This window comes from Anopheles coustani, chromosome 2 (assembly GCF_943734705.1).
Source record: "Anopheles coustani chromosome 2, idAnoCousDA_361_x.2, whole genome shotgun sequence".
In the NCBI taxonomy this organism is placed as follows: domain Eukaryota; kingdom Metazoa; phylum Arthropoda; class Insecta; order Diptera; family Culicidae; genus Anopheles; species Anopheles coustani.
In genome coordinates this window covers 8,991,655-9,013,826 of record NC_071289.1, presented here as the reverse complement: position 1 = coordinate 9,013,826, position 22,172 = coordinate 8,991,655, and the positions used below count along the sequence as shown (strand labels likewise).

At 45.5% G+C, this 22,172-nt stretch overlaps 3 protein-coding genes across 3 annotated transcripts; 2 read left to right on the top strand and 1 right to left on the bottom strand.

The window, feature by feature from the left end:
* The first annotated feature begins 5,320 nt into the window (after window positions 1-5,320).
* On the top strand, window positions 5,321-9,643 carry LOC131262332 (UV radiation resistance-associated gene protein). The gene is made up of 6 exons (XM_058264309.1): window positions 5,321-5,597; window positions 6,310-7,959; window positions 8,123-8,274; window positions 8,342-8,416; window positions 8,489-8,842; window positions 8,910-9,643. Exons 2-6 carry the CDS (start codon window positions 6,313-6,315, stop codon window positions 9,178-9,180), a joined length of 2,499 nt encoding a protein of 832 aa, XP_058120292.1. The 5' UTR covers window positions 5,321-5,597; window positions 6,310-6,312; the 3' UTR covers window positions 9,181-9,643.
* Window positions 9,644-9,836: 193 nt separating this feature from the next.
* LOC131263778 (uncharacterized) lies at window positions 9,837-10,800 on the top strand. Its single transcript, XM_058266032.1, has 2 exons — window positions 9,837-10,435; window positions 10,508-10,800. Exons 1-2 carry the CDS (start codon window positions 9,946-9,948, stop codon window positions 10,681-10,683), a joined length of 666 nt encoding a protein of 221 aa, XP_058122015.1. The 5' UTR covers window positions 9,837-9,945; the 3' UTR covers window positions 10,684-10,800.
* A 1,358-nt stretch (window positions 10,801-12,158) lies between these two features.
* LOC131262951 (uncharacterized) lies at window positions 12,159-21,967 on the bottom strand. Its single transcript, XM_058265056.1, has 5 exons — window positions 20,954-21,967; window positions 15,115-15,246; window positions 14,820-15,031; window positions 14,441-14,744; window positions 12,159-14,329 (listed from the first exon to the last, which is right to left on the bottom strand). The coding sequence occupies exons 1-5, from the start codon at window positions 21,957-21,959 to the stop codon at window positions 12,288-12,290; spliced, it is 3,696 nt and encodes a 1,231-aa protein (XP_058121039.1). The 5' UTR covers window positions 21,960-21,967; the 3' UTR covers window positions 12,159-12,287.
* Window positions 21,968-22,172: the final 205 nt, after the last annotated feature.

The window sequence follows — 22,172 nt, the reverse complement described above, 5'->3', positions numbered from 1 at the left end:
ACTATTTTTGCGTGTGTGTACATCATAGAGGTTTTTTTCTGTACATATGTTTTCTTCTTCAGATGCGCTTCATATATTTTTCTTCCCTTTTCTCTTTGTGTTCGGTGTTTGTCTCAAAAGTAAAGGTATTAAGGAGTACACTTTTAACTTTCTTTTTCTGTATATACTCTTCCAGTCTGTGGGTACATGGAAACAACATAAGCTAGCATATGTACTACCTTCTACCTTCGAAGATATCTGTGTGTGTGTCTATACTTGCAGCTAGTGTCATTCCCCCCACCCCACTCCATACACATGCATTGTGATGAAGCATAATTTTTATCAGGGATAAACGTAACACGACCAGTCTCTAAGAAAATCTAATTAATATGATGATACAAACATGAACAAATCGACAAACGTTTAACCAAACTCCAAACGACAAACTTTTGGCTACTAGTAACAGTGAAAAAACAAACTGTTGAAAAAAGTGTCTTATTATAACGGTTATAGGGGGGAGGAAGGTGGTGTATAATGAGATGACGGTGGCTTAGTGTGAAGAGATTACAAAACGCAAAACAAGAACCAAGTAAAACATACGAAATCATACCGACAAAAGCTATATTTTGTCATTGTTTCATTTTCGTATTATATAACAAAACAAAAACAAGTAAGAAAGATAATCTCGAACTCAACCGGAAAAAAAGTGGGTGAAAGATTGCTTAAAGCTGAAACGATGCAACCAATTTATGGACAGTTTCAAGCCTGTTAGGTATCGACAAGACGAACATAATGTGTGTTTGAAGTAATTTTTATTTTTCCCCATTTGCCTGTAACGTGATTGGCCCGAAGTAATGAAACAATCTACAATATCGACAAACACACATGCAATACGACGAAAACGCACGCAAAGAAACGTGCGTGAGAAGAGCATATTTCCACTATTTGTGATCAAATGTGGAACTCCATTATGATGATCTGATAACTTATTCTACGGTGAATGTTTTTCTTATATTGCTTGTGCGTTTAAAAGTGAAACTGTCATCGATTGGGGATGGTCTTTCTTATGAACTATTGGACATGCTCTGAGAACCGTTCGTTACGATCTCACGATTCTGATTGATGTTTTTTTTCCCCTATTTAACTGCTAGTGTATCGCTCGGACTGGCAATAATGGTAAAATGTGCAATAAAAAGTCAGGGCTTCAAGCTCCTGGCGTAGGGCTTTGAATTGGGTTGTTCGAAGGTATGGGAAGAGTTTCCACGATTTTCACAAAAAATAGTCCCCCGTCTGTCTTTATAGTTTTTGCCGGATGAAGGATAATTTATTTCTTACAACAACTAAAGCCAGGACGATTCTACACACCTTTTCCCCCATTTAAGAACATCGTCATGTAGATTAAAAATTCATCGGAAGATGCTGTTACAATAAGAACATACGATTCTGCTGTTGAGTTGCAACTGGGATTCACTGTTTTCTGTGAAACACTTTGTGTGGAGTCGTCGAGCTGGAGCGATAAAACGGAAGAAAATATGTTGCCATCATGACGGTACACTTGAGCATTAATGAGTATGAGGTATCAATTTACTATTGGTACAACAATGGCGAATGTTAGTTTGGTCGTTTCATGATGCGATCGGTTTTCGTAATGGGCGATAAAAAAAAAGAAAAATAAAAACACGAGAAGAAGAAGTGAAACAAAAAAAACTAAGCCACACACACACACACACAATATCATTATCACACACCATCTGCAAACCAGTAGCAGTCATGAAATGCTTATCGATAAAAGGTTAATCAGTTTAGGAACCGTGCGGACATAGTTTAGAATAATTTATCCGTATGTTTAGTTCAGGTGTAGGATGTATGTGTGATCAGCAGATTGTGGGAATGGATGGGAATGCAAGCCGATCCAACCGGCCCATGATCCTGGATTTATTAACGGATGTGCAGATTCCTGCAGAGCTTAAATGTTTTGAATGTACATATAGACAAGAGTTATTAGACGGTATTTAGGTGCACAGCAAAATAATATTGACGAGCAAAGAGCGTTCTAAGAAGGGCAGGAAAAAGAGAATTTGCTTTTCTTTTTTTATAGGTACGTTTGATCAAAACCCTTCTTTCCCAGCTTAAACACACACAACACTCACTGCATGCCAAACAGTCGAAAAGTTCGGTGCTTGGCGGAAAGATATAGATGGTTAGGACACATATAAAACACGACACACCAGTAAACACACTGAAAGGGAAGGCAAGGGACACAAAAGCAAGACAAACAGCAAATAGTGGAAATGGTTTTCAACTTTCAAAAGTGAGTTAAACTCCTACCGAGCGGACGTTTCTACCCTAACTTTTCCTTGTAGATACGATCACACACAATCCAATGTGGAGAACGATTAACGATTTCTTCCTCTAGAAATCAACATACAAAACATGCCAGCAGTTTCCGGTCCAAGTCCTGCTCCTTTAGTCCTCGCAAGGTATTCGACCGAACGCCTTCAGATGTCATCACCTCCCTCCCCCTTCGTAGAACAGTTGTCGTATTCGATCGGTGACAAAGGAAATTTCTCCGCGGGAGAAACCTCCACGCGGATAGTGAACAAAAGGAAAAAAAGTTATCGAATTACCTAGATTCTCTCAAGGCAATCCCGACGATCCGAGCACTTTTTACTTTCTAAAGAACCTAGTATATACTCACAAGATAAATCTGCAACCCCAGCAATACCACAGGTTGTTACATACCGCAAGGTTACAAATGTAGCTTTTTTGTGGTATGTTGTTCTTTTTTCTCTTTCTTCTAGTGTACCCATCATGTATTAAGTTGTATAATTTATTGCTTCCATACTTGAGCTACTTGAAAGTCTTTGTCCTAGTGCGGCAGTAGAAGTTTATTTTTGTTCAGTGCATGGTTCTTAAGGAACCCCAACATTAAGCAGACACACACAAAATCTCATTGCCAGCAGGAAACACCATTAAGCAGGTTTAGTTTACGGATTACGTTATTCTACCCGCTTCCCTAGTATTGACGCAAAGCAAACAGATCATTCATGAGGTTTACCTACCAGCCTTCCAGGCTAAACGTTGTGCTCTCTACTTATCACACCCTTTGTGTGCAGCATAAATCTGCACCTCACATACGTTAGTGTGTTTGCGTGCATAGTTGTGCCAGATGCAATTCATGTCTCTCAGCCCCCCTTGCTGCCGGTTGTCTGATTTATCAAAAGTAATGAAGAAAACCGTTTCGTTTGGATTGTTGGCTTTCCAGCATCCGGTTGGAAAGCGGCGTATCGGTATTACAAGTACCTTTTGCTGGTGGAATGGACCAAAAATATTTAACGTAAAACCCTCCCCCCTCCCGGTGGTAGTCACACGAGGGTAGAGATACTAGTAAACATCACTTTAAGAAATCGGGAAGTGATCGATGCGGAGCATTTAGACGAATTTCTTCTTCGAGGAATAGTTTCCACGTTATGGTATGATGCTGCCTCACCCCACCAACTCATCACCGAGCTCTCCCGGTTTAATCTTTGGCTTGTTTATCATAATGATGATTAGGTTTTGCCATAAAAAAAAACTATCGGTACGGTAAGATAAGTCATTTTGCATTGATAAACTGTAGTTCGGCAAACAAAAATGGAATGAACTGGTCTGAGGTTATTGGATTGTGTGCACCATACCCACGACAAGCGATCGATGGCTTTTGAGCTTTGTCAAACAATCGGTTAAAACGGATGAATTACTTGAGTGCAATGACGAAACGGTTGGGCGCGGTGAAGGACACTTTTGGACGTGGGAAGCCAGGATAAGATTGTAAAAACACGGAAACCTCATACCATGTACCCTTAGGCAGTACAGTTGAAATAAAAAAAACACACACACCTGGGATAGCCTATGTACGCGGGAATCCAAGTGCAGAGCATTGTTGCTTGTTTAGCGGACGGAACAACAACTTAGTAATACACACGTACAGCATCATAGCATATAACATAAAACACTAAAAAATGAACAGCAATTGGATTGAGTGCATCTACATTACAGCAAAGCATAAAACACATTAAACAAATATAACGTACACACACGCATGTATGTATGTATACATACATATATACAGAAAACCATATATGTTTGTATATATGCATAAGTAAAGTAAAAAAAAAAATACAAAAGAATATCGATAAGTGACGAATGGTATATAAAAGTAAGCATTGTAAGTATGATAAATCTATATACACCATACAAAATACAAATAGAACGCTACGAGAAAGTAAACAAAAAAAAACAACAATGCATTAATCCACAAGGTACACATGGATTACAGACACACGTTCAGCAAGAGAAAGCAAGAAAAATGTAATATTTGTAGATTTGTTTGTGAACAGGTTGATAATTTAAGCTCTATACATATAAATATTGTTGAATAGATATATCATACAATTGTGTTAAAAAGAGAAGCAGAAAAGTTGTTTTATTTTAAAAAAGAAGTACACAAAACCTTGATAATAATGAAGTAACATATAAAATGAATAAATAAATGAATAATTCAAAAACGTGTATGGAACAAGGGGTTGGGACTTTGAAAGAAAATGCATCCTTGAACTGGGCAGTATGTGTAATAATACTTGTTGTATTCTTTTAAAACAAAGGAGATTTCTGGTTGAAAATGTAGAAATTGCGGAATAAAGATTAGTGAGGGATAACTGTGAGCTTTTGTTGAAACCAGGTTTTCCGAATATGGATTGGTTTTGAGAATTTAGAGATCTTCACAATTTAGTTTAAAATAATGTTGTTTATAAAATTAAAACTTAAAACACTAATGAATGAAACGCAATGTGTAATGTTACTGGTATCACAACAATTTGAGGATATGCTGTGCAAATTCATTATGTAATTGCAACAAACTTCTTTAGCCTGCTGCATGAGAATTCCAGTGTGGTTGGCTAATAACCGAAATTAACCATATTTCAAAACGCCAACATGGCCGAATCGGTGTCAAAAGTTGATGTTTCACAATTTTGAAAGAAACTTAGTACTCAAGGTTGTTCAACAATATTTGTTGTTTTAAGGTTCGTCCATGTGCAGCGTTTTGACAGAAGAATAAACTAATTTTAAAAACAATAGAATATCAACATAATCCTGACTATAAATGAAGTTATGGATTCAATAAAATGCAATGATAGGAATGATTCTTTCAAAATAAATATGTGATAAACACCGTATATTTTATAGCTTTTCGATCTAAAAAATCAATATTGACAGCACACGGCACATACCAACCTGCTGAAGAAAAGTATTGCTTCGTTCCAGCAACCTTGAGAGCAGTCAAATGTATCGTGCAAAACTCTTGAGTCGCGAGCAAGCAAAGTGTTATCGATACGCGTTTTGAACAAATAATAGTCATTTTTACAGTCGTATTATGTTTCTAATCAATCTCGTGAACGGTCCTTTACGCTAGCTGGTGCACTTTACCAAACGTAAACAACGCATTGCTTGAACTGTAGTTTACGACCTTCGTATCGATTAGCATTGTTTGTGGATTTGGCCCGTGAACACGGCGCTCTAGTAGAGCAGTACACCTTCGTGAAACAGTTTTCCCATCGCGAGAATCGAGAAAAAATGAGGTAAACATTCGGTGGAAAAGTGCGGTGAAAGTAGTGCCATCGAATGTGTCGGTACTGCTGAACGTCGGGAAATCTAGCAAGCTTAAATCTAACATCCGCAGCAGACCCAATCGAGCGGTCCTACGGATATCGGTTTTCCAATAACATATGCGAATTTGGCCATGAAATTACTGCCAAGTTTGGTTACTTCGCCACTAGTTTCCTGGTGTGGTTGATTTAGTTTACTTTCCCACATCAAACACAACTCTCAGCTTCGGTTCTGCTGATGCAATGGAAACTCATTATCTGTTCCTAAAAATGCTCTTATCGATTAACGCAACCACGCTCACTTAATTATCACAATTGAAGACCAACAGTTCACGCTTATGCGCAACCTAATGGAATGTAGAGCAGAAATAGGAAATGCGGAGCTGTGATAATGCATTGCAGTAGAGCTATGCAATGGATTTCCTATGCTTTCATCCATTGCAATCAACCACTAATAATCGTGCTGGTTCACTTAAAGATAGTTTTAATCTGCTTGCAGTTTCCCAAAATCTTCCACGTCGTCGAGGATAATTCGTTTTGCTCCCCTTTCTTGCTGTTAATTTTGAATTAGTTGATTTTGAGTCATAGTTCTTTTTGTTGTTATGCATACATGAGCCACGTTTCGTCGCACGGTCGATAAGCAGATAAAAGTCTTGTTCATTTCGTGATATCTTACCATTTGCAGAAAATGTTTGACCGCCCAAGATGTCGCGACTGGAGTCCGCTGTCGACGCAGCAGCTACGATTGCGTAGCCTAATACAGATTTCTGGCCACAACATCGTTCTGCCCGAGCTGGGCCCAGGTGAACGCGGTCGCAAATGTACCGTATACTATACGCTTCACCAAACGCCCCAGTCCGCCCCGTTCTACACCAGCGAAAAGCTCGATCTGCATCGGAACGTACTGTGGGCGGAAATCGACTGCCCCGCCACAATCAAATCTTCCCTCCGATGTGTGTGCGTACGTGTATGGATGCACAGGAACGAACCCCGTGGCGGAAGTTCGACGGCGGTACACATTCGCGATGACCACAACAACGCTTGCGAGCGGTCAGCTGACGAGGCGGGAGACGATGCTGTTCCAAGCGAAGTGACGATAAGGACCACGCAGAAAACGGTCGAAATGGATGGGAAATCTGGGCAGGATCGTGTGCTGTTCGTATGGGGCGTCTACTTCTCGGGTCTGGTTCCGCTGGTGAGGCGCAGCGAAAAGCGTCTCCAGCCCAACACCCTCGTCTTTCAGATGCACGGAGGATTTTTCACCTCCGCCAGCTGCATCCTGGAGCCGGAAGAACAGAAAAAGCGACCGGGTTTAGCGGAAGATACACTCAACATACCAAAAACACCAGCAAAATTCTCCTCATCCGGGTCCACGGTGACACCGACGATACCGATCGATACGGCACGCCGTGCAGGAAGAGCCGGTCGTGGGACCGCGGACAATGTCTTACACTGTGATACTAGCAATAATTCCTCTCCCCTTTCCCCGCACCCCCAGTACGGTTCGTGCTCTCCGCCCAAAAACCATTGGTATTTCATGAACGGCGGTGGCATGGAAAAGCTCTCCATATCGCCGGGAGACGGCACTAGCCGTGCGGGCAGCGATAGGGCTAGCGGAGAAGTGGTCACTGGCGGGGCACTGTTTCAACCCATCTTCGGTGCCACCGCCACGCCGACCCGTTGGGCGGAACCGACGGAAACGAATTTAAAGATACGCTATCTGCACATGGAATTTCTTACGTCGGAGGTGCTCGATAGCTACGATCTCGAACAGCTCCTGGCCGTCCAGGAGCGGCAGCGGCGAATTCGCTACGAAGCGGACAGTGTCAAGGAGCTTATCGATCGCATCAGCATGAAGAGTGCCTACTGTCTCAACTTGGAGCTGTTCGATAGCAGCAAACACATGCTGGTGTATCGGACGGTTGCCGAACATCAGCGGCGAGCGGGTGGCATGGGAAAGCAGCTGAGTCGGTTGCTGTACCAAGAGCGCGAACCGATCGATCCGGTGGCACTGTTGCGCGGACAGGATCTACGGCGAGACATTGAGCGGGCTCGGTTTCGATGTCGGCTGCTGACACAGGAACGGGATCGAATATCGCAAGGCGTGCTGCAGCACTTGCGCAATAAACTGAACATGCTGAGCGATCGGAATATTGAACGTGAATCGGCGCTTATGGAGCGCTACCGGAACTATGGGAAAGAGAAGGAACAACTCTACCAGCAGAAGATGGCCTACGCCAGCCAGAAGGATAGCGTTCGTGAGGTTTGCGGAAAGGTTCTGATGGTACGCCATCGGTTGCTGAAGGAATTGAATGGAATTTACTACATCAAACCGGTGAGGACTCTGAGACTTGGGGTTGTTTTTTGATAAAAATACACATTTTTCGTTTCAAATGGTCACTATCGGTTCTATTTCAAAATCATAGCTTACTAGATGAACTGAGATGAATGTGGCAATGGTATCTTTGATTAAACTTTCTTTATTCATCATATTGCAGACGAATCAAGGCATCTACACCATTAACGATGTGCCGCTGCCGAATGCTGAATCCTACACCGACTCAACGCCAGCGCTCGCACTTAGTGTAGCGCTCGGTTTTGTTGCCCACGCTGTGATGATGTGTTCCTCCTTTTTAGATATTCCACTGCGGTAAGCTTAGAACAAGGCATTCGTTAAGACCATCAATAATGGGTCACCATTTTTCTAACGATTTCAGCAATCCCATCAAATATGACGGATCCCGATCGAAAATAGTGGATCACATTAAACTGCTACCGACGATGGATCGAGAGTAAGATGGATTTTGTATTTCTTCGAAAGGAGGTGTAAAAAGTTCAGTTTTTGTGTTTGTTCTTTTCTGAAGGTTTCCACTGCATTGCCGTTCCGGTCCAGCACCGAATGCGCTTCTGTACGGGGTGTACCTGTTGAATCAAAACATTTCTCAGCTAAAGCATCAGCTCTCACTGAGCAGAGGTGATCCGCGGGCGACGCTCGTTAACCTGCAGGACATTCTCGCCATTCCGGGCTTTGGAGCTGGTGGCGGAGCTACGTTGAATCGCGAGCTCGAGGAACCGTTTCAAATGCTTCCGACGTCGGCGTTCGGATCATCGGCCGGTGACTTGAAGATGTCTCCGGCATTCAACTCGTTTCCGGGCGTTAGTAGCAGCGGTAGCAGTAGCAGCGGGTCCTTCCTTCGTGAAAGTCCATCGAACAGCAGGTTTGGGGCTAACAAGTTGCCCTTATTGCTTGATGATAAAACTAATGTTTTACATTGAATGTTACAGGTTTTCCCGCTCGGTTGATATCTACACGGACAGGTTTCAGGGCCAGGGACGCCGTCAGCCGATGGTACAGCAGCGACAAGTGCAATTTACCCCAGGACAGCAGGCACGAAACTGCGGAAGCAGTGGTGGCAGCGAAATCAGCGACCAACACCAGCCCCCAACACAACGACGTGGATGTGATAGCAAATTTTCCTCCGATCCTATCCTTACGCAGGGTGGCCATCAGGCCACGCAGCGGCCGTTCGATTTTGAGGGTGGCAAGAAATTCTGAACCCTGAAGACGATATAATCAACGCGAACAACGAGACAGGTATAGGAATAGTTCCACGCGAAGGCATTCGGAAGGGTGATTGCAAGATACGACAAATCTCCTTCACTAGCAAAATGTGAACCTAACTCGTTAAAAAAGCAAAAATGGTTAACTTTTTCCTTAGTTTTGTTTCCTTGTTTGAGTTTTAGTTTAATATTTATTACCGTTCCTGATTTCCCTGTTGTTTAGATGGAATCCGCAAACTTCTAGTGTGAGTGTGTAATAACACGTGATAACGGAACGATTGATTCATTGAGCATCCAAAATCTTTAAAGCTAAAAAAGGGTCGTCCATTTATGATTGTACAGTGTTACACTAGGACAGAACCCCTAGCACGGAAACAGTGTGCGAACGTTATATTATGTGCTAGATAACGTGAGGAAGGGCATTAAATGAAATAAATTATTGGACAGAATGCGACCGAGCGAAGAAATGGTATCACTTTACATGGTCTAGAAAAATTACTAATAAAAGTACTAAAAATATTTATTGAACATATTTCCAACTGTTTATTTGAATTTTTCAGGTGCGAGTCTTAACCTTTTCAAATGTCAGTTTGGACTAAATGATGCTACCTGGGGTAATGTTCACGTACCTTGACCAAGCAGTTGAAAACAAATCCCTTTGGCGAAGAAGTTAGTTTTGAGATCATACGACTACTTGGCCGTATTGTTTTCCCTACTCTACGAATCTATAAAACTAAACCAGTTGTATTATATAGTTGCAATGTTGAATATTCGAGGCCCGGAGCTAACCGAGCTGGCTCTCGAGATCCTGAACTATCGGATGTACGACCGGAATGGCGCCTCGTGTGATTCAATTTCCCAGCTGATCGAGCACCATCAGTCCTCCCAAGATGCGCCAGAAGACCACACAAAGCCAACGGGCAAACGAAGCCAGCCTTCGAGTAGCAGGCAGGAGCAGGAAAGTAGCTTCATGAAGGAGTTTGAGATATCGAATGTGCACACGGTACTGGACGATCCGACCCAGTTTGCCGAGACCCAAATGGTGTCGTTTCTAGCGCAGCTACAGCAGCGGATAATGCAGACGAGCACGATGAACGTACGCAGCAAGCGGCAGGCGAAGGAAATGATCGAGGGAAACTCCAAACTCAACCAGAAAGAGGTAGTCGTCTTCTGTGCCCAGGTGCGGAAGTCTTGCACGAAGGCGATACGAGCAACGGAGGAGGAATTCAAACGGGAAAGGAAAAGCAAAGGTCAGTCCGCTTGGCAAATGGGTGTGCGATATTTGTTACAATAATTTGGGCTCTGTTTTTCCGTCCTTGTAGAAAAAGTCAACCGTAAAAGCAAAAGAGAGAGAGTAAATGAACTGCTGGAGGAATTCAATATGCTACTACAGCTGCTTAAAATTGTGCTCGACGATATGCCCGAGGACTGGCAGGATCTGGACAGGATACTGAGGCTATTGCGGACGTCGAATGAATCATTGCAGTTCATTCAGTAAACATTTTCATAGTTCATGGAAGTCGACAGAACTTTCCAAATGTAAATTAAGAAGCTTGAGGAAAAGCGTTAAATAATAAAAAAAAAAAAATTTGTAGAAAAGTTCAATACAACGTGTTCGGCTCATTGCAGTCGACTCCAAAACGCAGTCCGGGTCCAAAACGCTTTTCGCCCCGCTCATCATTTTATTTAAGAAAAAAGGATTCCAGGTCCGTCTCAATTTGCTGCCGGTCAGACGACCGGCTCTGGTTGAAATACCAGGAGCAAAGAACCTGCCAGGAGGTAGCACGTGCTGCACTCTGGTGCCGTCTCGCCCTTAGGATGACTAGATATGGCGTCTCGCTCGCACGCGTTGTGAGATTCCTGACTGTAGGCTTCCTGCTGCCGAACATGCTGCCCTGGTATCAGAAACGAAATATCATCATCGCGAGATTCGATTCGCCGAGATTGCGAAATCGGCGGGAATGATGAAATTTACCAGCGAGGATGTATTATGAAAATAATTGGAAATGTTGGGAACTTCCACGAACTTGTTTGGGGGCTCATTTTAGTTTACCTTTAAATTAAAAGACACTGTTTAAAAACAGTTGAATTTATTTTAATATGCTTAAAAGCTTTAGTAGATTGTACTTAAGCGAAGTGATATGAAAAAGTGTTAATTAATTAACCAGGTTTTGCTATGCTTCGTTCAAACACATTTTTATTGAGCTGTTTCACACTCTTTCTCACAACTTCCTCAAACGTCTCACAATGTTTTTCTTTCTTTCCAGCTTTACTTTTTATTAAATAAATCTTTATGCGCTACCCATGTGCTTATCATACAAGCTTTACTTACGTTTGTCGTTTCCTTTTCCTATCCTAACGTACATACAACAAATCATTGATCGTACTTTATCGTGTCATGATTCGGGGGGGATTTGATGTCCTTTTATAAATCTGCGATCTCAAGGTGCTACAATTTGCTCTTCCTTTAATTCTTTTGCTTTTTTTTTGCCTACCCAAAGACAAACCAATAATCCATTTAGAATTCTTACGTGAGTTCACTTCACACTTTACTAAGGGATTCCTGGGGAAGAATTGGCGATCATCCGGTGGATATCGTGCCTTCATCAAAGTGTAAACCAAAGTTCGTCCGGTAAAGTGAAACCATTTGCACCCCATGGTGTCGCTCCCGAGGTGTGTTTTAACAGTGTCGGAGATATTGGTTCGCGCAGCAATAAGGATAAGGAAATTGATATCTATTAACTAAAATCCATCAAGGAGAAAACGATACATTTCGTAAATGTATCGCCCGAAAGGCGGTTCTCATTCGTAATTCTTTTGTTTCGTAATTTCTAGCAAAATTAATAAATGTTGAAAAACTTCCCGCCGAGGTCCGATGTGGCGGAGGAAAAGTTACTACTTTACACATAAAGGGGGGGTCACACTTCTTGCCCTTCTTGCCTTCCTGTATCGTGTTTGTTTTGCACCGTGGTCGTTCGGTCGTCCTGGTTGGTTTATCACAAATTCCGGTAATACTTTGGTCGTCGTTGCCTGTGGCAACTTCGCAGCCATAGTTTTTTTTTTCATCAACTTTCTTTGCCTTTGTTTCTTCGCCACCTTCGCCTACTTGATCGTATTGTAGATGTTGTCTTCGATGGGACTAGAGACGACGGACGAGCAGCGACTGGTGCTGGAGCTGGCGCTCGTGATGTTTCCCCCGCCGGCCGGATTGAGGCTAACCGAGCCGGACCCGGCCGCACTGTCACACGGTGGCACATTAATCCGTATGCTAACGAAGCGCTTCTCGGGCCGAACGACCGTTACTAAGGGATGGTTCGGCGGAGGAGGCACCGGAGACGTTCGACTGCTGCTCCGGCTGTTGTCGGTGGTGATGGTGGTGGTGGTGGTGGTGGAGAGTGCCGGACCGAGTGCCGTCGGACTGTCGGCGGCACAGATTTCGGCGTAGATTCCTTCCGTTGGTACGCCACCGAGTTCGGGCCCGTCCTGGAGGAGGATCGAATCACGTACGCTACTGTACGGCAGATCGTCGAGGATGTTTCGCTCCGTGCGGAATGGAACCGGTTCTTGCAGCGAGACTACTTTCGTTCGCTTCTCGCGGGCCACATTGCGTTCGGTGTCCTGTTGTGGCACAACGACGCCACGGTCGTCGTTCCCGTTGTCATCCATCATGCCGTGCATGTAGCGAAGGTCTTCGAACGAGAGAATCACTTCACCGTTCGAAGCCCGGGCACCCTTCGCTGACGGCATCCCCATGGACGATCGATTGCCTTTGGGCGGGGTGGGTCGGGATCCGTTCGAGGCCAGATGCAACAGCTGCTGGATGCTGGAGGAGGACTTGCTGTACTGCTTCGTCTTCACGTGGAACTCGCTGTACAGCTTTTGCGTCATGAACGATTGTTGGTTGCTGCTGTGACGGAGTGGGAAGAACAGCGTGTCACCGAGTTCCGAAGAGGTTGTCTGATCCTCCTGCTCACGGTCATCGTCCCCCCGGAGCGAACCGGACACGTGATGCGGTGGCACAAGGTCCGGTTTGTTCTTTCCTCCGGTGGACGATTTCTGCTCAATGTGCTGCAGCGAAAGACACTTCTCACGAATCCCGCCGCCGTGATGATGCTGCTCGAGTTCACCCCGACCGGTGGACGGATTGTGGCTTACGAGCGTGTTTCCGGCATCGTCGTAACCTCCGCTGATCATATCGGAACTGTTGGCACGCGACGAAAGCATCCCGAGCGTACCGAAACGCTCCTGAATCAGCTTCGACATGTCCTTGTACCGGTCCAGGCTGGTCCGCTTATCCCACTCGTCGTCGGCCGATATTGCCCCACTACCGGCGGCACCCGAGCTACGTCCAAGTCCCTTAAACCACCGGCCCGTGGAAGCTTTCTTGGACGCGTTCCCCGTACTTGCGCCGTTCGGTGTAAACACCTTCATCTTCTCGTTGTTACGCAACCCACCGGAAGTGGCCGGAAGCGAGTGTGGCTGCTGTCCCTGATGATCGTCCATCCCGTGAAGCGTCCGATGGTCATCCACCAAACTATGGTGTTGCTGCTGCTGCTGCTGGAGGTCTGCTTCGATCGCCGCCCGGCCACTGCATTCGAGACTTTCCAGGTCATTTTTAGTTAAAAATATGATGGAATCTTCCTTCTCGTGGCCGGAACCGTTGCGATCGTGATTACCACCGGATCCACCACCTCCACCGCCGAACAGCCGGCCAAACTTCCGCAACACATCCACACTCCTGGACTCCCTCGGATTTCCACCACCACCACTAACGTTCGATCCGAGCGAACTCGGACCCGTCTGCTGGCCCAGGGATGCCAGTCCACCACCGGCGGACGAGTGTCGCGTGGGCGATACCGTCACCTGCATCTGCAGCTGCTGCAGCAGCTCGAGTGCGTTCGTCTCCGACTCGACCAGGCGCAAGAAGTTATCGCACGAGAACTGGCAGAACTTCAGCACCGTCTGCACGTTCGGGTTGAGGAACATGTGCTGCTCGTTCTCGAAGCCCATCGTGCACTTGGCGAACTTCATCTGCGGCGTCAGGTGCAGCTTGGTGAGGGTCAGTGTCGTCGTGAGCTGCTGCTCGTCCAGCGGACACGCAATGATAAAGTTTTCCTCGCTTGCCTTCGCGATCGTCACGTATTCTGTGTGGAGCGGAGAATGATCATTAGCGTGGTGGAATAATTTGAGACATTTCGAGCATAAAAGCCGGTCGACCACACATGACTCGACTTTGGTCTTTGGAGGACACTTACCAGGCACCGTCGAGGGCATCCCGGCCAGGGGCGATATGAGCTTCAGATTGAGCGGCAGACTGACATCCGACTGCATGATAAATCCGATGCGATGGACGCAGTCCCTGCTCAGCTGCTTCGGTTTCCGGTGGCCGCCGTTTGCCAGATGTCCGTGACCACCGCTACTGCTGCTCGTGTTGTTCCCGCTGTGCAGACCACCGTGCGCCGGTGTGCCGAAGCTTCCGTGCTTCTGCAACATTGGCGCACTGTTGTGCTGTTCGATTTCGTAGAACTTTCCCTTGGCCGACAGCGAAACGTAGTAGATCTGATAAAAGCCAGCAGAAAAAAAGAGGGTCAGTTCACCGCCGACTACCCAAGGATGCACCCTACCCCACCGTACCTGCCGATTGTCGTCCAGTAGCTGCGCGTACTTGCCACGCTCCTTTTCGCGCCCACCGATACTCCCGGCACCACCACCGGCCAACGCTGGATCCTTGTGACTAGAGGACGACGACGACTTGTGATCACCGTCCTGGAAGACGGCCAGCAGTCGGTACACCTGGCCCGCCTTGGCCGTCGCCTTCACGTAGTGCGTTTTGTGGCTAAAGTTGTCTCCTGTCGAAGAAGGGAAAGAAAGGGAACGTTAGCTAGACTCGTCCTCTCCAGGGGGACAACTGATTAATTGTATCCCTTACCCTGCGACTCGGTGTAGGCGGAGAGGTTTTCCAGCGAGAGAAACTTGTACACCTGGTCCCGCACGAGCTGTACGATCGTCGTGTAGATGGTGGCCGTCGGGGCGCCCTTGTCGTTTATAAAGGAGAAGTAACCTGAAGCGAAAAGAGGAAACAAAATTAGGTAAATAGTAAAATCATTAATCGGGGTTACAGGGTTTCGATCCATATAATGGAATGTTTCACTAGGTAGAGAGAACATTTCAAAAGCATAGGTTATATTTTCAACCGGTTGCGAGAACTTTGCAATCATATAGGGGAATGTTTCAGACAGCTAAGGGAATCGTGCAAATCTACCGGGGAGCTTCTGACACATTCCCCTATATGATTACAAAGTTCTCTCAACCGGTTGAAAATATTCCCTGTGCGTTTAAAATATTATCTCTACCTAGTGAAACATTCCATTATATGGATCGAAACACTGTATGCTATTGGTCGTATCCTCGTTTTTTGCTGTTTTGCAACATTTATTACAATGTAATGTCAGGTACTACTATTAACTATTTTCTGCACCGTGATGTTGGTTGTATTTTTATTTGGTATCTTTAAAAGCCCAAAGACGGACTGGACATTAAATCAAACCCATTGTTATGGCCAGACCACAAAAAAAGTACAGGTTTATGACACCGATTAGAGACAAACCTCATATCCCACATTAGGAGTTATCTATGGCTTCCCATTGGAAAAATGCCACCGTAATAATGGAATCTGCTAAGTAACTGGTGTTTCCCATCCGTTCTCCTGCTACTAGCTGATTGCTACCTTCCAATGGCCACTCGTTTGTTGCTGTGTTTTTTCTACCCTTTGACCATTTGTCAGCGATCGTTTCCCACATTAGCATATCAACGGAACGGCGTAAGTTATGTTACCGTCTCCCCTATGCTGGACACGGCCGTTCGTTGTTGTGGACCGCGTGCTTCGATCGTTCCCAGATTTCCCCCCTTTGACGATCGTTAAAATGACAGATAATTAAAGAATGCATGCGTTTCTCTTTATTCCCACCCACGGAAAACGGACGGTGCTACCGTTCCGGGGGAGCTTCTGAAGATTAAAAGAGCTTTCCTTAGCGCTTATTGTCTTTCCCCTGGGTGATGTATAGTAGTAGGGCGGTCGTCACACATGCCCAGGTGCTCTGTTGCATAATGAACTGCTTCGAATGATGATGATTTTTAGCAGAAGATTTGAAAACTCGAAAGGTAGCCATATTGCAATACATTTGCCTTTTTACCCCGATGTGTTCCCGGCGAGGAAAGAAGAAATACTCATCAACATGCAAACAAATGGCTCTATTATGAGAAAGCCATGGGGACAAGTTCCCGTGTGGGAGTCGAACGATCTAAAAAGTAATTAGGCTAACGAGCCAAAGATGGTGTTTCTGAACATTTGCTACGTTCCTCTCTTATGCCCCGAGAAAAAACACAGTTCATAAATTGCTATCAACATGAAAACCGTGGTAAACTGTTGAAATTTCGTGTCAACTAATAAGGCTATCCCGTTTCGTGAGCAAATCCGTATCTTAATTTAATTTCATTAATTGTCTCCAGTAATAGCCGGTCGTATAAGATAGTGTTTGATGTATGAGGATGATCCGCAAATGTCTACTGTATTACGCAGTAGGTTTTGTATTGATACACTTGATATGCATAATTTAACAATCGTGTAGATAGCCTTATTTGTGGAGTGGAGAAGATCATTGCGATTTAGAGCAAAGACTAGAGTTTTGGCAACCAAGAAACGGGCGGTATATAGATGATCCCTTTCGGTGGGATTCGATTGTAGTTGCTTGAACCGCAAACACTGGCCAACGAAACAGATGAGAATTTATTTTAAAAGTTCACACAAGAAAAATGCTTCCCTTTCCCGGGAACAGCTGTTGGGGCAGATGGCGTAAAGGTTTGCGCTAGGAACTGTGTGAAATTGGTTGCAGCTCGCAACACATTGCAATTATCCCATGAGCAAAGAGGCAATTCGTGTACAAAGAAATAACGCAATGTTTGCGCATAGTTTTTAAAATACTGCGAACATTGAATAAGCTGACAAAAGATGCAAACAAGAGTGATACTATACATCATATTTAGTGCAGAAATAAATTAAATAATTTCACCAAAACTTGGTTAGTATTTTATCTTTCAAGCTGGATAACGTTAATGTAAGTTAAACTTGAACTAAGATTTACACGATCTTCACCTTAAACCTGACACTTGCCCGCCCTTCTCGGGCTTGAAACCAACACAGGTTCGCCACCGTTCAAAGTATTCATGATCACTGAAACTCGATCAACTGGTGCACGGATTCCAAGCGGCCACGGAATACAAGCACCGATGGTGTCGAACCGCCCGGAAGATCTCGAGATCGTCATCGGCGTACACAAACAATGGATGCCAACCGCGGGACGGTCGGTCGTTCGTTCCATCGTTCAAGTTCAGGCAATGATATGCGGGTTTTGCCACCCGCCTCGGTGCAGTTCCTCCCCCCGGGACTTTGGCACTTTGGTGGTAATTGACGATTCATCCCGGTACGCCCTCGATGCGCTCATCGATCGGCGGTTTTGCATCGGTTCGTGCGTTCGTTCGGGTGTTGTGCAGCTTTGCGGTACATATTACGATCCGTGCGGTAATGAGGCGTCGTACGGACGAACAATGCATCAGAATGGACCGATGCGCTCCCCCAATGAGCCCCAGGGGTGCAAAGGGAAAGAAAAGGAATAGGAAAACTGTCATGCACGAGCAATAGACACAATAATTTGCCTCCACGGGTTGATAAAGTCTTGGAACGAACGGTGCAAAAACGATGATATATGAAACCCTACAATTATTTAGCTTGATTAATCACCAGGGAGAATTTTGTTGGATATCTTCATAACGTTTCAATTTACGATGTCGTTTAGATGTGATTGGGGCCTATTAAAAATTGGACTTATTTTTTTGCATATTTAAGATTGAGTTGTGCTAATGAGTTAGATCGTAGCAAATAGAAAGTCGTTTGTTTTGAATAATGTCTATAAGAAAAAGAAAAACCTAACATGGTTTAGTAATAATTTACTATATGAAAAGAGAAAACTATTGAAAAGTTGCTATTAAACTTTAAAGTATCTTTTGAATACTATATGAAAAGAAAAAATATTTAAAGTTTAATGTTTGAAAAAGCAAACAAAGATTTTTTTTTTAATTTTCCAGTTATTTTGTAAGTTAGCGAAATTTATCTACTTGTGAGACATCCATTAAAAAATTAAATAATATTACACAAACTTATCAAACCACCAGTAAAGCGGTGGGTTTGGGGCCGTCGCCCGTGAATATCACCTCTATAGGGACGTAAATCTAAAATGCTAGGCGATCGGGGGTCCGACTCTGCGACAATGATCTACAAACGACCAACGTTGCCCACCTTCTTCCTTTCCGGTGCCTTGGTCCTGGCTTTGTCACTCGACACAATACGAAGAGGTGGTAATCTATCACATGCCGGAGCGCATGCCATGGAGCCTCCTAGCTGTTGCGGCGGCTCCATGTTTGATTAATGATGATGCGGACAAATTCTGTTCTGATACAGTACTTTTCCGCACCCCAAGGCTCCACCCAGGAGGGGGGGGTGTGGGCGCTTTTTTGCACATTCGCAGCCCATTATTAATGCAACGAGAGTTTGACGATGCATTTTTTTGTTTGATGCAATGAGAAAAAAACCAGCAACACGAGAAAAGAAGCGGGAGAGAAAGTCACTTGCGGGGTGGTTGCAAATGCACAAGACGAGACAAACACACACACACACACATAGCGAGAGGGTGGAAGATCGCAACGATGCGATAAATAATGGTGCACGGTTCGGTATGCAATTTTCCTTCCTTCCATATCTATCTCCGCCGTTTCGCGCGCTCAATTAAAAATGCATCGTCATACTTTCGTGGGTTCCTCCGCCCGCCTGCGCTCCCCATTCCAAATTTTCCTCCCACTAGTAACTGGCTAGGCTGAAGGGTGTGTTTGATTTTTTTTCTTCCCCCTAGCTTGCCTTACTAGAACACTTCTTCGAGTAACCGTACCGATCTCATCGGAATGCATCTTCCCCAGTCCGCTGGAGCCCGATTGGGAGTTTCGCGAAGCGCGTGTATTATTGTGTTTTCCTTTGCATTATTCCTTTTCCACCCACGAAAAACAACAACCTCCCATGCGTGGAGGAGATGGGACCGGGGTAAAAACCGGGCCATCGGGCGGGGGTAAAGGGACGAGCGGCGCGCCGCTGCATAATGCAATTTTCATTGCCAATCCCAACAACGGAGATGGAGAGGAAAACCGCCGAGAGTTGATCGTCGGGGGCAGAAGGAGGGGGAGGGAGCGAACCCAATCGAACGAAACTGAATTATGCAAATGCTATCTTCGCTATGACCCTACGCAGCCACCGCATCCTCCAAGGGCTGCCCGTGTGGAGCGAAGGTTTGGCCATCGGGCCGAAGCGCGCCTCGATTGCGGAGGAATTGTAGCGCGATGCGTGGAAAATGGTTGAGAAATGGTGCGTCATCATCCGCCGATCCCTTGGCTACGGGTTTCCATTGGTTGGGGAAGGGTGGGGTTGTTTGGTAGGGGTTCTGTGGGTGGTTGCGCTGATCACGCGGAAAGCGATAATGCACTGGGGACTCCAAATCGGAGGCTTTTCGGTTCTGATGGTCAGCCCGAATTGCAATGAAGGAGAAAAATGGCCAGCGAAGAACGATTTCAAGTTTGCATTACAAAGCATTCACTAGAAGCGTTCCTAATTAGTTTTAGATGAGGTTTCTGGCAAAAAATAATAATAAAGAATATTTATTTAACTGTGAAGTAGTGAAAAGCTCATGACAGTCATATAACTTATTAAACAGTGAGAATTCCGAAAACAAAACAACAAGAATATAACAACAAATATAGTAGAGTTGCTGGAAGCGGAATTGAAAATAAGAAACATTGCAACTAAATATCTTTAACAACATTGTAAAAATAGAGGGAAAACTACCAATAATGAACAAACTTTAACAAAAAATGTTTAAAGCCCCTAGTTTTTAAACATTGTTCCATTTTCTCAAAGAGTTTTATTTTACGTTTTTCAGTTTTTGATAACCGAAAACACATCCAGACAATCTTTACGGTCGTAAAAAAAAATCGTGTCTCGGGTTATTAAAAAGCAAAATGTCGAAAACAAGCTATTTGAGTTGACAACATTATTTGAAAACTAAATGCGCCAATGATGAAAGAAAGCCGAACGCCAATCGTCGTGTGCATTTGATGATGCATTCGAAACGGGATCGCGTGTGGCCGCGAAACACGGATGGGTGCCAGACATTGCTCGTCACGCTCAAACGCTTCAACAACGACGCCTCTCTCGGTGGACCATATCATATCACAAGTGCGCACGGTTGACAGACAACAAACAAATTGTTGAACGCCGGTGATTCGGTGAAGAAATGGAAAAGCCGCTACGTGCGATAGTCACAAAATGTGAAAAAGAAATTCACTCTGATTAATAATCGGCTCCCGCGGACGCGAAGATGAAAACAACTGAAGAGGCCTCTTCTAATTAAACACGATCGTAAAGACAACGCAACCATGATATAATGAAAATTTGACCAAGAGCAATAAATCATTCTGCGGGGTAAGTTTTCACAACTACACACTGGTTGGGATAAATAGGTCAAAAGTAGTTCAAAAGAAACTTTCTTCTTTGGCGAAGCATAACAGATGTATGCTTTTTGATCCACTGTTGAATAACAAATGAATTTTTACCAGATATTAAATTGTGATAAAATGGGCTTTTGACATTTTGTGCTGAAGCATTTTCTTACCGGGAAAGTCCTGCGGTATCTTGTAGCCCTTCTTCCGGTTGGTGCCGGCCTTCGTGTTGAACACGTGGTAGCTCCGGTAGTTGCGCATGTACCGGTAGAGCAGGAACAGGTCCCCACCGCCGGCGGTCGATCCCTTGGACTTCTTCGACTTGGCCAGCTTCCCACCGGCGTTCATGAGCGCCTGTCCGGTGCCGTTCGGGCTACGCGACTCCGCCGTACTGCTCGACTCGGCCGAGCTCGACGAAGTCATCGTCTGGTCCCCGAGAGTGGCCGCCTGCGCCGAGGAGGTGTACGACAGCCGGATGACGCGCGGCAACGAGAACCGCTCGAGAAACTGATCCGCCAAGAGCGGCTCGTTCGAGCTCGGATCGTTCGAGCTCAGCTTCGAGCCCTTGCTTTCGCCGGTGGAACAGTCGCCGCCGCCGGACGACAGCGAGTTCAGCTTGTAGCGGTTCTGGCGCTGGCGCATCAGGGCCGCATTCTCCAGCTCGTTCCGGCGCGCCAGCCGCGCGTTCTCGAACTCCGCCACCGAGAACATGTTGGCGCTGGTGTCGTGCGAGTTGAAGCGGCGCAGCTTCGGTTTGTTCCCGTCCCGCCCGCCGCCGGCCGGCGAGAGGATCTGCAGCGGGAGGTTGGTCTGCGAGTTGAAGGTGGACGCCGCCAGCGAGTCGGTACCCGCTCCCGTTCCACCGGTTCCGCCAGCACCTCCTCCTCCGCCGAGGTGGCCGATTTTAGCCAGCAGAAACATCGGGCTCGGCTTCAGCTTGCCGCCGTTGGCTTTCTGCTTCTGAGGCGGCTGTTGTTGCTGCTGGAGTTGTTGCTGAAGCTGCAGCTGCTGCTGGTGCTGGAGCTGTTGCTGGTGCTGCGCCAGCTGCTTCTGCTGGGCGGCCGTCGGCTTCGGCATGTGCGGGCTCGATTCGATCAGCCAGTTCGCCAGGTGGCGCTGCCGCTCGAACTCGATGCTGGCGCGCTGCTGCAGGTCGGTCATCTTGAGTGCGTCGGTCATGATCAGTACTGCAAAGTGTAGAGAAGGGAATAAAACTAAATTAACGAACAGCTAGAAATGCATCCAACCGGTCTTAGACACGTTTGTGTCTCCGTGTTCGGTCAAAGGGCATTAATCAAACGTTCTTTCTCCCTTCACTCACGCCTGGTATGTCCTATACTGCCTAGGAAAGGTTTGCAACTCGCGCCAAACTCCACGAGACATAAGTACTTT